Here is a 22,925-nt window from a genome sequence, read left to right on the forward strand (position 1 = left end):
TGGGGTCTATTTTCATTCATTTTGCTGAGACCTTGGTGCCCCATCAGCCTGCAAGTATAGCTTTTAGTTTTAGTAAATTTCAAATATTTCATAATGATATCTCTTCCCCCCATTTTTCTCTTCTATTTTTCTGGAACTTCTGTTATTTGGAAGTTGGAAATACTGGAATAGTCCTTTAAATTCTTTTTTTTTTTCTCTTATTGCCATCTCTTTATCTTTCTGCTCTACTTTCTGTGAAATTTTCTTAACTTTATTTTTCAGAATTTTCTTTCTTTTGCATAATGGTCTGTTCTTTTTTCATAATGCAATATTATCTATTAATCTGAAGATGTTTATAATTTCCTTGTCTCTGTATTTTTTTACTTATAACCATTTGTTGTTTTCTTTTTTTTCTATTTTGTTTTCTCTTACCCTATTAGCGATTCCCTTGGTTGTTTGGTAATCTTTAAGTGTTTATTCTTATCTAAATGTATGGAGTTTAAAAGCTGATTTTAATTTTAAAACCCACTTTATTTATTGATTACACAAATTTTAAAATCTGAAATCAGATTATGTCTACCTGATTTGTACAAAAGAAATGCAAATACCTTTTAATACCAACTTAAGTCAGATCATTGGGAAAGCAAATTGGCAGTGAAAAAATAATACTAATAATCACAAAATACCACAGTGAAATAGAAAGAAACCTTGGCATTAGTGCTTTTTCCTTTTGGATCATTTTATGACAGTACTCTAATCCATTACCTTAGTTGGGTGACAGTCAGCTTTATTTTTTAACATCTCCCCACAGGGGCGGATTGAGTCTTATACCCCACATGAAAGCATGTTCTTAACTCTAACTCACATTCTCATAGGTGTGACCCCACTGTAAGTAGGACCTCTTGAAGATGTTATTTTAAGTTAAGCTGTGGCCCAACTGAATTATAGCGGAGGCCTTTTAAAGAGGACCCAGAAGTCACAGAAGCCAGAAAGGAGAGGATATTACCATGTGACTAGAGCCAAGGAACCCCTAGGATTGCCAGCAGCCCACGTCAGAACGCTAGTGTCTTCAGGGAGACAGAAAGTCGTAATTTCTTGTTTACGGACTCTGGTTAGCCTCAAGACCATGAGCCAATAAATTCTCTTTGTGTACACCAACCCATTTAACCCAACACCCTGGCAAACTTCCCCAAAGATAAAGATATAGTCAGCGTCAACCAAATACCTTGTATTTACTTCTTGATGATCTCTGAACATTTTAGCTATAAGTTTTCCACAAATAATGTCTGCTCGCTTCACCAAACCTCTGACCAACTCATCACAGTGTATTTCAAACATTCCTAAACGAACCGTCTGCAACATGAAGTATTAAAAGGTAAAGTTTTAATAAACATGAGAAAAAGAAAAAACTGATAAAAGGTTCTCACAATTTTGCTTTTCTCATAGCATTGTTTTTCTGTATGTGTGTGATCTAAACAAGACTGAGTTTTCTTTAAAAAATATGATGCGGGGAGGGTTTTCTGAATATTCATTTGTATTTTACAACTATCTTCTGGGTAAATCTCCTTGATGTGCTTGTTGCCACAGAAGTCAATTCTATTTCAGGACAACAACTGATATAAAAATTTTGGAGAATTAAGTTATTGCTTCATAGATAGTATGGGTTCCAAATGTTATATATGCTCTGTATAAAAAGTAATCCATCTTAATGATAAATATCTGGAAAAATGTAAAAAAGGACATCAGAGGAAAAGTTTTTAATTACCAGTTACTCTAATTACTAAGAAGAAGTCACCACATGTTGATATAATTATCATTTTCTCAGAAGATTTATAAACACTGAAGCAAAAAAATTAACTTCTTGCAAAAAATTTTGGCAAATTATATAAAGTATTTAAAAGTTGGCGTTGTGGTTCTAGACTCTCAGTTCGAAGAGGACAAAAACCATGTCTGTCTTGCCTATCTTATTATTCTGAGGGCTTACCACCATTCTCAGGACTTGGCACATATCAAAGGCTCAATAAAAATATTCCTGTTGATCATGATCATCTAATTTTTTCACTATATGTTCTAAAAACACATGCTAATGAAACTGGGTAAAAATCATTAGTTGAAAAGAACAGCTGAACACATTTACCTTTCTAGATGTATACTGTATTTCTTCTATTAGTTTTTGATATTTGCGAATTTCACGTATTATTTCCTCATAATGATGATTTTCTGCAAGGAAAGCATCAACGTCTTGCTCAGCTTTTCTGGTAATCAAAAAATTGTATTTGTCATAGAGTTTGAGGTGCTCCTTAGGTGCCATACTCTCTCTCTCAATCTCTTCTTTAATCTTTTCTTTGTGAGCATCTAGAATTTCATCCAGAATTACTGGTTTCAGGGTTGTTGGTTTGGACTTACTCTCCTGAACAAGGGAAAAAATATTAGTTACTGAAAATACTTTACATATAAGTTAACCATATTACTTATCTTTGTAAAAATGCCAATACTATTGTCTTTTTTCTTTATTCAGGTCTTTTTGTTTTCCTAACAATTCTACAGAAAGATACTTTTGATAGCTTAACAGCTCAGATTCAGTCTAATCATGGTTGTATTTTAAACTTCCAGATTTCATATAATTTTTTGTTTTCCTTAAGACTACCTAGTCTTACTCCATCTTTCTATGTGGATGAAAGAGCAATCATTTGAAAATATATACAAAATAAGATTTATAATGTAAAAAGCAAAATCCACATTTTATTTGGGCAATAGTTTGTGCTAGCTTTATAAGGTAAAATTTGGATTGTACATTATTAAAAATTAAACCAGCTCAGTGTCAGATCATTATGTTCTTTGATCAGGGTATGTTTTTTCCCTTTTGAAGAGTAATCTATCTAGAACAAAGAAAGGTTATTTACTCATTCATTGATTTTGACCTTTGATTCTGTGACACTAACTGGAGCAGACTAAAATCCATAGTCATAAAATTTGTATTATTCTATCACCATTAGAATAATAGTGGGCAAAATGAACCAGCAACAATTTTAAATAAGCAGACAAACCTTAGCAGCTTGTTTCTTTCCTATTTCAAATAAAAGGACAAGTGCCTTCATGGTTTATTACCTTGAACCAAGCTACTCTTAAAAACATATATTCTCTGCCTGCCATCCAAAAGAAGGGATTTTTAATAATGACAAACCAAAACCATTTTCTTTAGTGGCTAATTCTCCAGTATTCAAAATGATAATATCAGAGGATTTCTTAGAGAATCCGATAATTTGTTCAGTTGCCCAGGATGTCAGTTGCTCACTGCACCCTCTAGTGGGCACTTCAGGAAATCAGATTGCTCAGCACTAGATGCTCCCTAAGACCATCAGTAAATCCTACCATCAGCCACTTCTCCTTGCTCATAGATCCTCGGTATCAACTTATCTCAAACAAGGAATTGAGGAAAAAGCCATCTATACTAATTACTGCATGCAATGTGAAATCATTGGATCGCATGTGAAGTTCATTAATATTCATTACAGAATGTGTCTTAAATTTGTTAACTGCCTGTCTGATTTCTAAAGCCTGAAGATATGTCTTTGCAAACAGAACTGGCCACCTGAACTTCAGAACTATATTATGAAGTAAGATTTTGGTGCTTCTATCAAGAGTTAAGGAAAATGATATTTTTATGTGACTTGTATCCATTCAACCCCTCTTATGTACTAAAGCTCATCAAAGTAGATCATGAGACAGTGATGTGCTTGGTCTCATAATGCCTTAATCCCTTGCAGGCTTGTCTTCTATAAAAAAATAACGTATTTTAACTTCACTTTCCTTTTCTATGAAAGATTGTGATAAGAAATGTCATATGAATTCCACTTCTACAAATTGCTCTCAAATATAATTGAGACCATGTTCAATTATCTTACTCAAACTACCCTTTGTATTATTTGTTTCCAAATCTGACTGATCATTGAAATCATCTAGGGATATCTGACAAGTACTGATTTCTAAGCACTGACTCTGTTATTGTGCCTCTGCATCTACAGCGGGAGGTGGAGGAGAGGCGCTGCTGATAGGGTTTCTGAATCACTGCCTCATGTAAATGCCCCACGTAAGACGTCTCTCTCACACTTGATACCCTCTGTATAGTCTAAATTAACCTTTATAATACTAGCTAAAAGTTGTCATATTTTTCTGTTTACTTTAGAAACTAGAACCCTTAGAAGTTTTATAATCATAAAATCATAGCACGTGTATTCACTTGGGTAACTATATATTACTTTTAGTCACTTACAGCTTTGACTTCTAACTCTTAACCTATTGACCTACTAAATTTGCCTGTTTCATAAGCTGCCTCAAATTATTCTTAAGAAGAGGAAAGGTATCAATAGACTAGAAAAGAACGCAGTAGATGAACTGGAGTTAAACAGAGGGCAAAATAAACAGCAAGTGTCTGGAGAGGCAATACGAAAAACCACCACCTAATTCAAAACATAAATATGTTGGGGAAAATGCTAAAATATCTTTTAGAACACATAGCCAAGGAGGCAAAAATAATTAGGGAAAGTCTAAGGGTCCAAAAGTGAGAGAAAGCATGAACTGAGAGAGGTAATTGGGTGCAGACGTGAGCAGCTATCCTGGGAAGTCCGTGGATTCTGGAATTAGACTTTGCATTAGTGAGTCTCTAGCCAGTGGATGGACGTGTGTGTTGGGGATGGCTGGCAGGGCTCAAAGCGTCAAGCCTGAGCAAGGTCGGAGGTCATAATTTGACGTCACACATATAAACAAGAGCACTGAACGCTGATCCTCTCATTCTGAGGTGACAAAGTTTCAGAATGCTGAAAGGTGAAAAAAACCTTTCCATGAGGGGGAAAGCTAGGGGAAATGCCCTGTCTTGGCCTTGTTCCTCAGTGGAGGAGAATGAGGACGTTTCACTTAGAATCTGTAAACAGAGGCCTATTCTCATACAGACTTGGGCTAGTATCCACACTATCAATATTGACCATAAAACCCTTAGACAAAAATTGGGTTAAAAATTATTCTTCATCTCCAGGGGACCTCCGGAGAAGGAGGCAAGAGAACTTGCAAAACCCTGGAGGAACCAATTTAAATCAAGGCCTCAAAGACTTCCCTTTATGAAGTTCTTACATGTACAAGCCCGTAAAAAAATACCAAGAAATAAACCACCAGGAGCAGGAGTCAGTAAACCACGGGATTGGACCTTTAAAGACGTAGACTGGGATTATTAGCTGAAGAATACAGAAAACATGAATATGTGTAAAGAAGTTAAAAACTACTGACTATATGATGAAGTTCTGATAGTCAAGAGACTGTCAGAAAAAAACAGGCATATTTGAAAAGGAACCTACTGGAATTCCTATGAAATAAAATTAACTAATTAAAAAATTAGAAACCCAATGGAAAGGATAAATGACAATAATATCTTCAAAATGGATCATTTCATAATTATATGTTGAGTGAAAAAAAAGAAAATCACAGAAAATTATATATAATATGACTCCACTTATACAAAGGCATGGAAAAAGTAAACAAGCATTGTTTGAGGAAATATAGAAATGTGCTATTTTTAAAAATCAAGAATAATAAATACAAAATGTAGGATAGTGATACTTTGGCTAAAAGGTGGCGGGAGGGGGCTCTTCCTGTGAATATAAAGGAACAACTGGGATGTAGGGAAGAGTTTAACGGTATCAGTAATATTCTATTCTGTAATTGGATTTAGGCACACAAGCATTAATTTTATTACTCCTTAAACTTCACACTCCAGTCTTCTGTACTCTGCATGTGTGAGGTATTCTTAAAATATGTTTAAAATAGAAAATAAGGAAGAAAGCTACTGATTGGACTGATAAAACTTGAAAATCTTACAATTCAAGGAATTTTCAGACATGCTTAAACCATATAATAGACTGTAATAACTACTGTTGCAAAATTATATACAGTTCAGCATAGCTATGTTAAATATTTGGCCAAAGAGATAAGAAAAGAAGATAGAATCTATGAGTCAAAAGCGTGGAGACAGGAGCTCACCATTTATGAAAAGAAGAGGTGTATAAGGAGAATAATTAATTGGAGGACAGTTTTATAGAACTGGAAAATCATAATAGAGGCCCATAGCATGGCACGCGTGCTACAAAAACACTTACTGCATACCTCACGCCTCATCACAACTTTAATTTCTTCCCCTCAGAATTTCCAACTGAGTCTGGTGGAAATTGGACTAGGAAAGAAGTTATATTTTAAGATAAGCTAATGGAAAAATAGTTTTTGCTTCTGCATTTTAAAAATTTCCTTATAAGCCAATGTCACTAGGCCATTTATAATCTACAAAGCAAAGAAAACGTGTCTACAACTTCCGGAAGTTATTTCAAGTCAACAGAACACATGCAAATTCAAATACTCAGAATATGCTGGTTACTTACCCACTTGGAGTACAATTTTGTCTCAACCCTCGGCACAAAACTAACAGCCTTAATCATAACATCATAAACATTCAGAAAGATATCTCTATAGTCATTAAACTCAGGTTCAAATGTAATAGCATCATTTTCAAGAATCAGCCTCATGATGAAACCTGGATGTTCAAAGGCTCTAACAGAGTCCTATAAAATAAACAAACAACAAATAAATAAATAAGTGAATAAGAGTGCACATGTGTGAATTATGATAGCCTAAGGAGTGCACCTGAACTAGTTTTGTGCCCTACCAAAGTCAACTACAGGGTCAAGGTCCTAGACAAAAGGTGATAATGGCAAAGGGATTCTAGAATCATGCAAGAGACACTGAGAAGAGAAAATTCAAGCTCAAGCTGTAACTATAACATCCTTCCGGAGTAAAAAACAGCTCTTTACAGAAACTTTCCCAAGCTGCGATGGCCCAAGTTTCAACGTTATGAGAATTTTCACTTATTGTGATTCAATGTGATGATGATAATACATCTTAAATATGTGGGTTGATGTTCACTTTTTTAACAGATAAGTGTAACAGGCCTAAAGGTACAATTTTTGGTCTTTCACTGGTAAAGACATTTTATCATTTTCCTCTCTGAAATAACTGAAAATCAGTAAATTAGTAAATGCATATTGGTGTAACTGAATCAAACTTACTGGAGGTTGTGCAAGTAAGTCTGTGAAATCTTGCATGGAGATCAGAGTGAGGTCCTGCAGCTGTAAAGTCATAAGTGTAGCAGCACAGTTGAAAAAAGATTCCAATTTGGCACTGCTGTCACCAGTTGGCAATTGCTTCTTTTTATTACCTTGGTAATATATATTCTGCACTTCTGGAAACCACCTTGAAAGAACAAAAGACTTTTAAAAGTTAATACTTTCAGTGAATTACTCCTTTTACATTAAGCATTAACAGCAATTTCTGGACATCCAAAGGTCTTCAGAGAAAGGTATATTGCTAAGTGACATTATCCACTGCCTGAAATGTAAGCACTAGCATATTTCACTTCTTCTAGGAAAAAAATTTTTAAATCATAGCCAATAGAAAATGACACAACAATGTGATGCTGTGAGAAGGACATAAACATAACTTTTGGAACTATGATTCCCTGCAGTTTTTATAGAAATATGTGGAGTGATATTATGAAATAGTATGAGATACTCCTCTCCATTCTCCTAAATATTCTTCAGGAATATATTTATTAGTTTAAACATTGATTAAAATTTAAAATAAAATTAAAAATTGATTAAACTACGGGAGGGCTCATTTGGTTTAACAGCTTGAGGGTTCATGCTATGCTGTCTGTTCCACAATAACTTGAAGGCAAGATGAAATTCAACAAAATCATGTATTTTATTTTCCTGTTCCCTTTATTGCTATGTCTTGAAGGAGTGGCTGGTTCAAAACTAACTTTCAAATATGTATATATCCTTGTGATAAAAGGATAACAGTGAACTTTCTTACATAGGTACATCATGATGATAACAAGGGATGTTTTCTGCTTACAAAATCACTGTCCAACGCTGCTAGATAATGGAGCTTTTATTTATTTTTTTTAATATAGCAAAGGTCAATATGATTTCAGGAATTGCCTGCCTGCCCCAAGACAGAAGACTTAAGTTTTAAATATATTTATTCATTCTTTTATCTTGAAAACATTATGCTCAGTGAAATAAGCAAAACATCTAAAGACAAATATTGCATAATGTCATGTATAAGAGTTGTCTAGAAATAACAGAATTAGAGATTATCCGGGGGAAAAAGGTGTGGGGATGGGAGAATATATACTTGGTGCATATGGGGTGATTATAAATAAAATTAATTTTAAAAACCAAGGGTAGGGAGATAAGACCTGTGGCTAGAAGGCTCTATAATTTGGGTCCCCAACTACTACAGCATTATTTACTTATGGCCTAGAGGCCTTACAGTTTAGGGGTTAATTCAGGCTGAGGAATGAGACAGACCAGTACTCGTGTGTAAGTTCAGTGATCCAAGACAATGCAGATTATTTAACCACTACAAAATGAAGATGCTAATGTCTACCTCCATGGGGTTATACCTGGCTCATGGCCAGGACAGCTGATACTTTACCCTATAAGCCAAATATTCACCTTGATAACCAGACCCTCCTGATTCTCCACAAACTGTAAGATTCTCAAAAAGAAGAGGTTCTCATGCAAAAAAATAAATAAATAAGGAGAGAAAGGGAGAGATGGGCAATGTTAAAGAAAAATGTGTTTGATGTTACTATATAATAGGAAAGAACAGTGTCACAGGATATACAAAAAGATGTGATATCATCCTTCCTCTCTCACAACTATGAATGCGATGTGTCAGTAGAAAACAGATTTGGAATCAAAGGATAAAGTAAGTAATGAAGAAGGGTTTTACAGTGATGATTGTAATGTCACTAAAGAACAGAGAGAAATGGTAACAAAGAGGACCCTAAGAAAAGGATCTGAAGTGGAATTAGATAAAAAGAAAAGTAGGTGGGCTGAAGAGAACTGATATATTTGATCGTTTCACTGTCTATAATAGAGAAAACAGACTAGAATATAGGAAGAAATGAGTGAGGGGAAGCCCACAAGGACTTTCGCAGAATCTGGGAATTTAAAACAAGAACTTGAAACATCTTATGCTGTAAGACGAAGCCATAACAGATCCTTCTGTAGCAGGCAGCACTGTTAGAGTAATAGGCAAAGAGAACAAGCAGCAAATACTAAGCAGAGAAGGGCACTGCTAAATTAAGAAAGGGGGCTGAGCACTTCTGGTAGTTCAGGCAAGGCATGAAATAATATTGGAGCTATAGGATTGGAAAAAGAAAAAATAAGAGAATATAGTTTTAAAAATTATTCATTCACTCATTAAAAAATATTTACAGAACTCTCTATTATGTGCAAAACATTTGGAGAACATAAGATTCCTCAGCCCTGAAAGTACTTACAGGCTACTGGAGGAAAAGATGTAAAAATAAATATTATAAAGATAAGAAGTTATTAAAATAATAGCGTTAGAGAGGAGCAGAAGAAAGAGACCAATGTTGATAGGGTAACAGTGGAGTTTTCATGGAGAAGGAACATTTAGACTGAGCATTGAGGGACAGTAGAGAGGCCTCTCCAGTAATGTTTTAACATCAAGGATTACGGATATTATGAACCATAATATTTTGCTGATAGTAATCAAGAAGCCCTTGCTCCATTTAACTGCCATAACCTCTGATCATAAACATGTATGCAAGAATGGCAATGCTGAGACATAGAGAGTATAAGAGGGAAGAAATTGTATAACTTTCCAATTTTCCGAGCCTTCCCATCTTACAGATAGAAATAAACAAGAAGTAACCGATTATTTTAAAAATCACTATTTGATTAGAAGGGAGAATGAAGAGCCTTCAGACTTACCCACGGATAGATATTTAACAAAGATTATAGTTCAGTCTTGGATTTGCATCCTGTTTTATTTAACATGACTATTTCACCAGACATGACCCAAGGAGAAAGTCTTTTCAGAACTAAGCATGGGAAAGATGGGTAAGGTCCAGGTTGCAGAAGATCCTAAAGGACAGGTTAAGAAACATGTACTTTTATTTTATCAGCAAAAAGGAAGCACTTAGCTGTGGAATATTTTAGGAAGATTCATCTAGTAGCAGTTTTAAGGCTTGGCTTAAAAGGAGAGATACAGAGAAAGAAGTTACGCAGATTTTGCAAAACTAGTTGGGAGGCTAAAAGGGTCAGTTCAAGGGCAGTGGCACTGGGAACTAGGAGGAAGGGGTATAACAAATGGATGACGCATTTGAGACAGGAGCAAGAATATCTGAGAGTCATAAAAACAAGTCTCAATAAGTGTAAAATGATCGAAATCACATAAATTATATTCTCTGACCACAATGGAATGAAATTAGAAATTAATGAAAGAAGGAAGTGTAGAAAATTCACAAATATACGGAAATTAAAAAAACCACACTCCTAAATAACAGATGGGCCAAAGAAAGTATCATAAGAGAAATTAGAAAATACTTTGAGATCGAAAATAAAGATACAACATATCAAAAATTATGGAATGTAGCAAAAACAACACTCGGAATGAAAATTTTATCTGCCAACACCTACCTTAAAACATAGGAAAGTTCTAAAATCAATAGCCTAGACTTCTTCTTAAAGAACTATTTTAAGAAGCAAACTAAACACAAAGCAAGCAGAAGAAAGTAAATAATAAAGATTTGAGTGGAAATAAACAAAATGAAGAGTAAAACAATGGGTAAAAGGAATAACATCAAAAGTTGGTTATTTAAAAAGAACAAAAACCTGGCAGTACTTTAGCTAGCTGACCAAGAGCAAAGGCTCAAAGTTCTAAAACCTTAAATGAAAGAGGGAACAAGAAATAAAAATTATTAAATTGAATACTATGAACAAGTATATACCAACAAGTTTGAAAAAGATGAAAGAGGCTCTGAGACCAAAGGAAGAAAGATCTATTTTGTCCCACTGATTAACACCAGAAGTATAAATAAGCTCTTGCAAGAACTAATTCAAAGGTAGGATTCATGTACAAAGAGTGTTTAAACCCAGAGTTCAGGGAGAAAACTACTATTGCATGCTGTGGGCTGTGTTTAACAGGAAAACATCAGCAGTACAACAGTAACAGCAGGGGTAAATAATGGGGGCAGGGACAAGAGTTAAGGAGAGGTTTAGATTTCCTTTTCACTGAGTATGTGTTTACTGGTTATCTTTCTCTTAGGAACAATGAAATTATTTACAACTGAGAGTGTTGATGGACTGTGGACTTCGGCCATATATGATGCCTAATGAATGCAGTTGGATGAAGGATGCACCAACTGATAAGTAGATTGGCGAACGATGGTGTATGCATACAAAGTCGTGAGGCGTGCAACGATGTGAATGAACCTATGGGACATTTGGTGAGGCAAAATTAGGTAGAAACGAACACTTATTGTATTGTCTCCTTTAGAAAATGCTTATAAGAAAACGGGCCCAGATTGTACGCTCTTATAGCAGACACATTTAGTCCAGAGTGGTGATTATTATTTCTGGATTTTGAGAGGATTCTTTTTATATATGTATAACCCAGTATTTAGAGAAAGAACAAAGCCGATTAGGTCGGGAGTAAGTGATTGAGAATGCAGGGGTAAGGAAAACATGTTTATATTTTAGAACCGCACCTACTCTTTAAGACCAAAGGAAGAAAGTTTTATTTTGTCCTGAACTGAAATTTTCTGTAGCACATACTGTAGCACATACATCTGTAGCTATGTCTGGATAGCTCATTTGAACAACCAAAACACAGGAAGCCAAGAATAAGCAGGAGGGCCTTTTATCCTGTATAGCTTAATGTAATACCTAGACACATCCTAGAATATATTAAGCAGATAATCAAAAAGTATTGGAAAAGCTCCTTGAGGGATGGGAGAAAAAATATGGAACTATAAAACTTTACCTCCGGGGAAACCCTTGGTACTGTGTCAAATATTAGGGACACCCAAATCAGTAGGTCAAGCCCTTGATCTTAAGGCTTACTCTCTGAAGCTTATGCATATGGCAGAGAAGCCTAGCCTACCTGAAGGTGTGCCTAAGAATTACTTCTGGAGGACCTCTTTTGTTATTCAGATGTGGCCTCACTCTCTCTAAGCCCAACTCTGCAAGTGAAATCATTGCTCTTCCCCCCTGCATGGGATATGACATTCAGGGGTGAAAATCTCCCTGGCAGCCTGGGAGATGACTCCCAGGGATGAGTCCGGCCCTGGTACCATGAGATCAAAAATTCCATCTGACAAAAGGGGGAACAGAATTGTAACTAATAAAGTATCAGTGGCAGAGAGAGTTCAAATAGGGTCGAGAAGATACTTTGGAGGTCACTCTTATGCATGCTTCAGTTAGACATTACTACCTATCATAACTTGCTAATCCCCAACCCAAACCATTCCAGTCAATCCTAAGAACACCTAGGGTAATATACAAGATTTTACAAAGTTTCCATGCACTAGGGTACTTTCCAGAAACCTACAACCTCCAGATGGGTCCCTGGACCAGATAAGTCCTGAAACTTAGAGGGCCCAGCCTCTCCAGAACATCAGCTAGTTCTATCTTCTTACCCTATATTAGTGAGAACCCCTTCCAACATGAAAAATTTAGAATGGCCATTACCCAAATATCCCTAAAGAGAGGGAGAAGGTGATGGTGGAGCTACACAGAGAAGGTAGGAATAACAAATGAATATGATTGATGAATGCTAAATTGATATTTCTTTTAGTCTCCAGTATCTTAGAGCAGCTATATGTAAAAATCTAAAACTGCGGAATTGTAGCCCATATCAAACTCTGAAATCTGTCCTACAACTAATTGTGGCGCTCTGCTTTGTAATTTATTACTTTTTTGTATTTACATTATTTTTTACAAAAAAGAAAAAAAGTTGACTGTGATGATCGAAAAATATTTATAGGAGCTTCTAAGCTCCTATATTCTGGAACAGCTAGAAGGAAAAATCTGAGATGATGGTATGGTAGCCCATGACAATCTCTGGGATCTGTCCTATAACTTGTTTATAAGACAAGACATGAATAGGAAAACAATAGGTAAAAGGAATAACACCAAAAGTTGGTTATTTGAAAAGCACAAAAAAACCTGACAGAACTTTAGCTAGACTGACCAAGAGAAAAGACTCAAATTTCTAAAACCTGAAATGAAAGAGGGAACATTAACACCAACTCTACAGAAATAAAAATGATTAAATTGAATACTATGAACAAGTATATACCAACAAATTTGATAACCCAGATGAAATGAAAAAATTCTTAGAAAGACATAAAGTACAAAACTGACTCAGGAAAAAATAGAAAATATGACTAGACTATAACAAGATAAGAGAATACATTAATAATTATAAATAAAAAACTTCTAAAAAGGAAAAAAATAGAACCAGTAATTTCACTGGTGAATTCTACCAAAGGCTTAAAGAAAAATTAATAACAAACCCATCACAAATTCTTCCAAAAAGAAGAGAAAGGAACACTGTTAACTCACTCTATAAAGTCAATATTACCCTAATACTAAACCCAAACAAACATATCACAGGAAATGAAAACCAAAGACCTTTAAGAATATAGATGCAAAAATCTTCCTACAAAATACTGGTAAACCAAATCCAGTATATGGAAAAAGGAATATGCACCCCAACCAAAACCATTCCTGCCAATCCCAAAGAACACCTAGGGCATTATATAAGATTCCACGCACTAGGGTAACTTTCCAGAAACCTACAACCTCCAAATGGGTCCCTGGACCGGATAAGTCCTGAAATGCAGAGGGGCCAGCCCTTCCAGAACATCAACTAGTTCCATCTCCCATTTCCATTTTATTGATAGCCCCTTCCAAAATGAAAAAGTTAGAATGGACACCACCCAAATACCCCTAAAGAGTGGGAGAAAGATCAAAGTGAAGGTGGAGTTATATAGAGGTCAGATTTAACAAATGAGTGTGAGTGCTGAATCATATTCTGATATTTCTTTTAGCCTCTGGTACCTTAGAGCAGCTAGAAATAAAAACCTAAAATTGTAGAATTCTAACTCATACCAAACTCTGAAATCTGTTCTACAACTAATTTTTGAAATGTACATGTTATACATATATAAAAGGAGGAGTATAACAGAGAAGATAGGATTTAATAAATGAGTATGATTGCTGTATCATTATATTGATATTTTTCTTGGTCTCTATTGTCTCGGAGCAGCTAGAAGAAAAAATTAAAAATTGTGGAACTGTAACTTTAAAATCTGTTCTATAACTACTTTTTAAAATGTACTTAGAACCTTATTCCTTTTTTTGTATATATGTTATATTTCACAATAAAAAAAGAAATAAAGAATTAAGAGGTGGGAATAGCATATATAAATAAAGGGAGATGGTGATTTAAGAAATTGTATCTACTGCTGAAGTTTTCAAAGACCAATTTCTAATGAATACATAAAGCTTCAATGGGCAGTGTAACATGGAGAAACTTCCATTTTGTTTGTGCCTTTTTCATGATGTGTTATTATAGTCTGTTTAATTATATGTTTTCTTCACTGGACTGTAAATTCTTTGAAGAAAAAACTACTCATTTATTTAATCTATTTATTAAGCTCCCACTATTTTTCAGGCATTTTGATAAAATAATGAAAAATTAAAGATCTCTGGCCTTGAGGACTACTAAAGAGCTCAGTCATTTACCCTTGAACCCCTTACACAAAGTGGAATGATAAAATCTTCAAACAGTTCTACTTTTCCCATTGTGGAAGACTTGAAAAGATACTGCTTGCTCCAGTTTCTTCAGAAGAAGATAATGCCTGACTGATGCTTTCCTCATAGATTAATAAAATTAATTTGAAGGAAAAAAAGGAATATGCACTATGACCAAGTGGGATTTATACCAGGAATTCAAATTTGGTTCAGCATGTAAAACTGTTCAGTGTTACACCATATTAATAGAATAAAGAAGAAAAACATTATTTTCTCAATAAAAGAATAAAAATATTTGACAAAAGCTAGCACCATTTCATGAGAAACACACAGACAAAATAGGAGTAAAAGTTAAACATAGAGGTACTATTTAGTCCAAAATGCTACTCCTAGGTATCTATATACCCAAGAGAATTGACTAGACATACAAAATGTAATACGTATTTTCACACAATGGAATATCAGCAAAAAAGAATGAAGTACGGATAAAAATGGACGAATATTGAAAATATGATGCCAGACACAAAAGGCCACATATCGTGTCATTCCTTTCTTATGAAATGATCAGTAAAAGCAAATCCATAGAGAAGAAAGTAGATTATTGGTAGCCAGAGGAGAAAGGAATAGGATATGTAGAATGACTACTAATGCACACACGTTACTTTTTGGGGTGATAAAAATGTCCTAGAATTAGGGGTGATGGTTGCACAAAACCACTGGCTTGTACACTTTGAAGTAGTGAATTTTATGATTTTATTTAGTTAACATAAAAAGTAGAGAAGAGAGCAGAATGAAACCCAGTAATTAAGTACAGAAAGAAGGACCTCTTGAGGCCACAACAGGAATAAATTCTCTTGATCTACAATTTCAGGGTTATAACCCAGGAATATGTTATGTAAATTTTAGTAAAATGAGTGCCAAAGTACAGAGTAAAGTATCAACCTTTATTGAATATATTTACTAGAATGTGTAGCTTCATTAGCTGTATTTCTTGAGGCTTCCTGATCGTTTCAAAGGGAAGACCCTTTGAATTATAATTCAATAAAAATATAATATTTAGTAACACACAGATATGGTGGTGGGGTTGGGATAGTAAGGGTGCAGATGATGAGCAAGAAACAGAGAAAGTCAGATGTTTTCAACCTGACCTGGGGATGATGGCAAATAGGAAAAGAAGTAGGTTTGGAAGAAAGAGAATAAGCTTTATTATAGACATGTTGAAATTCAGGTGCTGACATGGCATTCAACTGGAGATATTCTATATAAAATTGCTAATAAGGTCTTTGAACTTGAAATAGCTTATTTGAAATTGCCAAGAGGCACAAACTAAAGAAGAGAGACAATGGCAGACAATTCCTGAGCCCCTAGCTTTGGGGGAATGTAAGAATAAGAGCTGGAGAAAGAGATGGGGCAGACCCAGAGCTGCACAGGATGCAAAAAAACAGCTTTGCAGAAGACAGGAGTGGGAAGTTGCAACTGCTGAGTAGAAGCAGAAGATGAGGACTAAGAGAAGACTGCTGGCTTTGGACAGATGTCATAACTCATCATCCGCACAGTGCTTCTCTGCTGGGGGGTGAATGGGTGTTCTATCTTTAGTCATGTTGAATACATTCTGTTTCATTATTCAAAGTATGGTCAGAGAGGTCTTCCCTTTGAAACAATCAGGAAGCCTCAAGAAATACAGCTAATGAAGCTACACATTCTAGTAAATATATTCAATAAAGGTTGATACTTTACTCTGTACTTTGGCACTCATTTTACTAAAATTTACATAACATATTCCTGGGTTATAACCCTGAAATTGTAGATCAAGAGAATTTATTCCTGTTGTGGCCTCAAGAGGTCCTTCTTTCTGTACTTAATTACTGGGTTTCATTCTGCTTTCTTCTCTACTTTTTATGTTAACTAAATAAATAAAAGGCTAAATTTCTTTCAAGTACTGACAAAGAATTTGATCCTAATATATTGGAGAAGAAAAAAGATAAAGAATTTAAAATTATCAACATACATTTCTAAGTAATTTTTAGAAATCATGCCTTAAATTTCATGTGCTCTGTTCTATTAAATTTGTTCTTTTTAATGTCTTATAATTTATAACAACTGAACGATCTATGCTAGAGACAATATTTTATACTGTTTGAGAGCAAATTTTCTAGCACCCACATCAATTATTTTATGAGGCTATTCCTCAAAAATCTGAAGAGCCAATCCAAGAAGATATTTAATTATCATTTGATAAATCTAACCTCCCAATGAGCTTGTACACTCCTTTAAAGAATATACTTTCACATTTAATCATTCTTTAAACTCTTCTATATTCCCCACTCCAAAACAAAACAAAACAGGTACAGTGCCTTGCAGGTATTCAACAGTGGATACTAAGTAGATACCTGATGAATGATTAGCTGAAGGTACTTTCATACTTTCTCAGACTTCTTGCATTCTCTCATGGTACCCAACCCCACTATCAGAGCAGAGGTGGAAACCACACATTGAGAGAAAGACAAGCATTATGTGACTTCCTGTATAATCTACATTGTATAGAATATCCAGATAGATATTACAGATCAAGGCAGTTAAAGATATTGTCTATAATTCCTAAACAGAAATAATGAAAAAAAAATTGTTACAATGAGATTTTCTAAAAGCAGTTATATTGCCTTTCCAATTACATTTTCAAATTTGTGTTTCTCGACATGAAATTGCAAAACTTTACATTTTAAGTAGAGTTTCCTTGGCAGACTCCATGTGTTTCATGACAATGCTCTGAAAACTTGACAGCTCTAATGCATCCTGGCGAGTGTGAAATTCATCTACATCAACTAAACGTAATTTTCTGCAAGAAAGAAAGATAAACAGTAATTTAAAAATGAGTGATCAAGCTAAAAGGACTTTAAAGAGAATCAAAGCAAGTAAAAAACTTCTGCTATGGTTTCTGGCTAACACAGTCACATTTGTTCCTGAGTTTTAATTGTTATTTCTAAATTCTGAGATGCACTGCTCTTTGTATAACCTAGTAGTTCCCTACAACTGTGCAACACCCAAGAATCAGAGTTAAAAGTTAGACCAAAAAAAAGTGTTTTAAGCAGAAGAAATAAAGAATTTGAAAGACTAGAAAAAAACATGACGCTATTAAACTTCATTACCTGGGGAATTCTTGCTATTCTCCTAAGCAATAGGAGATCCCAATTTAATAAGCCAAGCCCTCAATCTTGAGGCTTACCCTTATGAAACTTACTCTGCAATGGCAAATCTAGGCCCATTTATAACTAACGCCTAAAAGCCATTCCCCAAAGAACCTCTTTTGTTGCTAAACTCTAAAATAAACTCACTATCTTTCTCTCTCTGTGGGATATGACTTCCAGAGATGTAAGTCTCCCTAGCAAGGAGAAACATGAGAAACATGACTCTCAAGTTTGACACATGATTCTCAAGCCTGGCCCTTGCATCATAGGGGGGATAAAAAGAGCTTTTATGTATTTGTCTATTTTGCTAATTGTTCCTTTCTTGAAATAAATCATTCCTAAGTTTTATCATTCAGAAATGATGTCCCATAAAATTAAATTTTCAAAGGACATAAGATAGTCTAATATATATATATATATATAATTATATCCAATAAGAATATAATAGGATATGATATGCACTGTGAAATAGAAGGTTGCAATAATAAGGATGTGATAGATATTTTAGATTGTTTTCTGCTTTTAAAAAGGAACACTTAGAACAGGGAAATAGGCAAGACTCAATGGCTTCAGGGTCCACTGCGTTTAAAATAAAAGTTGCACTTTCTTTGCAAAGAAAACTCTCACATGTGTCCAGTACTACAGAGGCATGGTGTGGGGGAATTCTCACACCTCATCAACATCCACCTGGTCTATAGAGATCTTTTGACTCTGTCTGGTTTGGGTGGTATATTGCTCTTTCTTTTTAAAATGCAGTGTATATAGCTTCAATACAGCTCATTTTCTGACTATTAAGTTACGTCTCTTTTATTATTTACTCATTTAAGAGCTTTCCCTGGCAGAGCAACTAAAACGACAGAAGAATATATAACCTATTACTATCAGTGTGTTAGTCACCTCAATTTAACTACAGACTCCTTGCCTACTAGAGGAACTGCTATTTAATTTTTATGTGATATGTAATCTGAAAGATAGTAAACAACACTATTAAAAACATCACACTTCATATTTACTTAAAATATTGAGTGGAAAACAAAATACATTTCAAATCTATTTATTTATAATCCTTTCACAGGTTAAAATTCATCTCTTAAGTGATAGCGCATTTAGTATACGATACTGATTAGGCACAAAGTAGGTACAACCCTGGCTAGCTGAACCTTTGGTAATGTGTTATTCTGGACAATTGAACATTAACCCTTTGAAATGAGCAGCGTAATGTTTTAAATAAAATTCTTCTAAAATGTCGCATCACAGCACATGCTAAGCATAATCTGATCTTGATCAATGTCTTCGACATTTACCGTTTTAAAACTGTAGCTGTAAATGAGGATGCAGATAGATGCGTGTAGACTGAAACAGCACTAAGTAGCTGCAAGGGCAGGAGCCTGGAATTCACTTTGGCACCAAGCCACAAGGCTAATTTTCCCTGCAGGCCCTCAGTGTTTGTTCTGAGACCTAATTCAAGGCACAGGTCACCCATATTTGTTGTGTTAACATTGAAAGGCCTTTACAGAGTTTGTGAAGTACCACCACATTCCCATAAAACATCTGCTAATAACATTTCCCATTTGGAAAACTTCCTGTTCAATAGATTGAATTGTTAAGAAGATAGGAAAAACGCTACTAAATACAGTTCCTGCTTTCTCAGGGTGATTTCCTACAATAATTTAGCAATAGAACGATATTTTCAATACTGATTTAAGACAATAGAAACCACACGGAAAAATAACTATTACTTACTACGCATCAAGTTGAACTTAGTAGAAGGAATATTGTTTGTCTCCTTAAAAGTTTTATGATGATGAGTCTTCAAACCACCAAAACCTCTTCCTCATTTCCATTTTCTATTAATAGAACCAAAATGATAGCCCCAAATCACCAGACCATGAAGCTTAGGCTCTTCTCTGAACTTAACCTATCCCTTGTCAGCCACATCCCATCAGAAGTGAATTTCAGTGCATCACCTGTCATCACTTATCTGTGCTGCCTCATCAATGCTGCCACCTGATGCTCATCACAAGCTGAAACACATTTCAACTCTCAGGTACCCCACCGGTTTCAGGCAGGAAGGATTTCAACAGCCCTGGCCCAATATCTGGACATGGTAACAAGACAGTCTCTGACTTTGTTCTCTGACTCTCGTAACTAATCTTCTTACCCCTTACTAGGATCAACTGGCTTCCCTCAATCTCCACTCCAGGTGCCTCTGTTCCTTGCTTGTCCCCTTCTTAGAAACATGTTTTGCTCCTACCAGTGTTCCTCCTTTCTTACATTCAAAATAGCAGGCTACAGGCAGTGTTCTGCACTTTGTTTCTTTCACCTAACAATACGTTCTGGGGCCCTTTCATTTCAGCCCCTTGAGATCTTATTTGTTCATATTTTACAGCTGCATAATATTCCACTGTATGAATGTACTATAAATTCCACCAGTCCATTGTTAATCCATACTTGGTTACTTTCAGTCTTTCACTCTAATAAACAAATAAAGATCCTTTTACCCGAATCATTTCCTATCATTTCAGGTGTATGTATAGGCTAGTTTCCCACAAGCAAGACTGCTGGCGCCAAGAGTAAGTGATAGATAAGATCAATTCCCTCTCAAGAGGGTGCCCACTTCTCCAAGACTCATCAACAAAGTGCAATGTCAAAACTTTGGATTTCTGCTGACCTGATAGAAAACAGTTTTTCAGTATCGTTTTAATTTAATCTCTTTGCATTTCTCTTACTAGGAATAAGGTTGAGCATCTTTCTAATATGTCCAAGAGTGAGTTAACTTGTACCCTCTCTGAGAAGAGTAGGGTACATGAATCCATATTGTTGTAATCTAACAAAATTTTACTAGCCTTACCTTGGTCAAACACAAATTTAAAAATCCTTTTTTATCTTTTAGATGAACTTAATTTTCTTAGACATCTGCCTTTAACACTCAACACACAATTTATATCATATTATAATTTCTATAATCTGTTACGATTTTCATATATATATGCAAACTATTTTTCAGAAAAATATGGGTGTACTGTATAGGTTGTGACTACATTACAATCGCTGTTTCTGACATTGAGTGGATTTTGTAAGCGTAAGTACTGAATGTCATGAATCCACACACTCCCATCTAGAGTGGATCTCTTCAAATTGCCACAACGGCTCATTTTAGATCATTTACATGCCATACATAGAGATGTCCTATGTTTTCAAGGTCGGCTGCGGTTCAGGGCGAATGAACGTCATCCACAGTAATGATGACTGTGTGCTCAATGTCAGCTACTATCAGAGGTGCAGCGCTCCTGGCTATCCACCCTGCTCTTAACACTCACGTGGAGAGCAAAAACCACCTATGCCTTCAGAGGTAACATCAGAGCTAGTGGGGTTCCCTATCCATCCACAGTCAAAAACCTTTCTCATTTGTCTTTATCCATGTCACAAGGGCAGGGCAGATTCTGGCTTTGAGACCCAAAGGAAGACACTCTTAAAGAAAAATAATATAAATTTGTATTAACTTTGCAAGTTTCATTTTAAAAATACATATATCCATAAGAACATATTGCTAGCACCCCTCCCAGGGCTCTGGACGAGATTACACAAGTGAGAGGGCATGAAGCTGAAGCTTCATGGAAGTGTGGCAAATTCACCTCGACCCCAGAGCCAAGACCTGTTCACATCCAGCTCTGCCAAGCACTTCCCCCGTCACCAGCAAGACAAAGCCAGAATCCCCAGAAAACCAGGAACTTCACCTCATGCCATTCATTTGGGCAATACTGACTAGGTTTCTTAAAAGTTCAGATGATTATTGCAGCTAGCGTTCTGCGGTATTTAAAACAAGGTATGGCAATTCAGACCCTTAACTGTGATTAACCTTGAAGTGCACATGGCAACTGATGGGAGTTTAGGTGTAGGAGAACTGGGTTAGAGAACAAAGAGACTTTCACTTTTTACTCTATATTCTTACATACTATTTCTGCAATAACAAGTTTGAATATTTACATTAAATTTTGAATTAATTTTTTAAATTCTGCAATTAAAACAGTGAAAGAAAAAATTAAGATGTGATAAAACAACTTTCATCACATTTTTTGAGAAAAACCAGAAATACTCACTTAAAACTACTGTGCCACAAATCTAGTACAGCCAGCATTGTAGGGTTTATTGCATTCAAACGATCCCTAATATAACTGCTTGCAGCTAAAAAGGACTTCCTCCAAGGCTTTGGCAGAATTTCCATTCTGAAAACAAAGAGAAAATATTCAGTTATCTTCTTTAAAGATCTAAAGGAAGTATTCATTAGAGTCAGCATACTTTTTGAGAAATAATGGATTCATTTTAATAAAAAATCTGATGAATCCCTCATAGTAATAATAGAAATACGAAATTATGTTTTAAAGTATATAAAGGCCATATTCTTTGTGGTTTAGTATAATTCAATATAATTTATGACCATGAAATAAGATTTGAATTTTTAATCCATATGGTAATTTTTTCTCTAACTTAAGCCTGTTATCGAGCCCACAAATTGAGTTATCAAGTCTACAAATAATGTACAATGATCACACAGTGACAGAAACCAGGAATCTTCCATATACATCTTCAAAGATTTTCTATTCATTTGGAACACATCAATTTTTTTCTTTATTTTTACAAATTTCATGGATATAGTCCAGCCTGCCTATGGAAATCTCTTTGAACTCAGTCTTCCCTTAATGTGCAATGGTTATTTACAAAACACAAACACTCTCTAACAATATTTTTTAAAGCAGTTTTATTGTGCTATATTCACATACCATAAAATCCATTCAAAAGTGTACAATTAATGGCTTTTAGTAAAATCATAGAGTTGTGCATTAATTACCACAACCAATTTTATAACATTTTCATTACTCCAAAAAGGAAACCCTCATAACACTTAGCAGTCACCTCTTAATCTCTCTATCCTTTCCCAGTCCTACATAACCACTAATCTAATTATTCTCTACATATTTATGTTAACATCTTATATAAATGGAATAATACAACATGTAGTACTTTGTGCTCCTTTCTTTCACTTAGCATAATGTTTTTTGTATTTGTTATTTGTAATTAGAGA

At 35.0% G+C, this 22,925-nt stretch overlaps 1 protein-coding gene across 1 annotated transcript in view; it reads right to left on the reverse strand.

Annotated features, from left to right (window-relative positions):
- The window catches only part of DNAH7 (dynein axonemal heavy chain 7), a 339,933-nt gene that overhangs the window by 279,250 nt on the left and 37,758 nt on the right, over positions 1-22,925 (reverse strand). Inside the window, exons 9-14 of the mRNA XM_077154513.1 lie at positions 21,943-22,068; positions 17,374-17,493; positions 7,086-7,269; positions 6,402-6,581; positions 2,117-2,389; positions 1,205-1,332 (exon numbers count right to left, since the gene is read on the reverse strand). Coding sequence (XP_077010628.1) covers positions 1,205-1,332; positions 2,117-2,389; positions 6,402-6,581; positions 7,086-7,269; positions 17,374-17,493; positions 21,943-22,068 — 1,011 coding nt within the window. The remainder of the gene's footprint in view (positions 1-1,204; positions 1,333-2,116; positions 2,390-6,401; positions 6,582-7,085; positions 7,270-17,373; positions 17,494-21,942; positions 22,069-22,925) is intronic.

The sequence above is a fragment of the Tamandua tetradactyla genome, chromosome 3 (genome assembly GCF_023851605.1).
Source record: "Tamandua tetradactyla isolate mTamTet1 chromosome 3, mTamTet1.pri, whole genome shotgun sequence".
Lineage (NCBI taxonomy): Eukaryota > Metazoa > Chordata > Mammalia > Pilosa > Myrmecophagidae > Tamandua > Tamandua tetradactyla.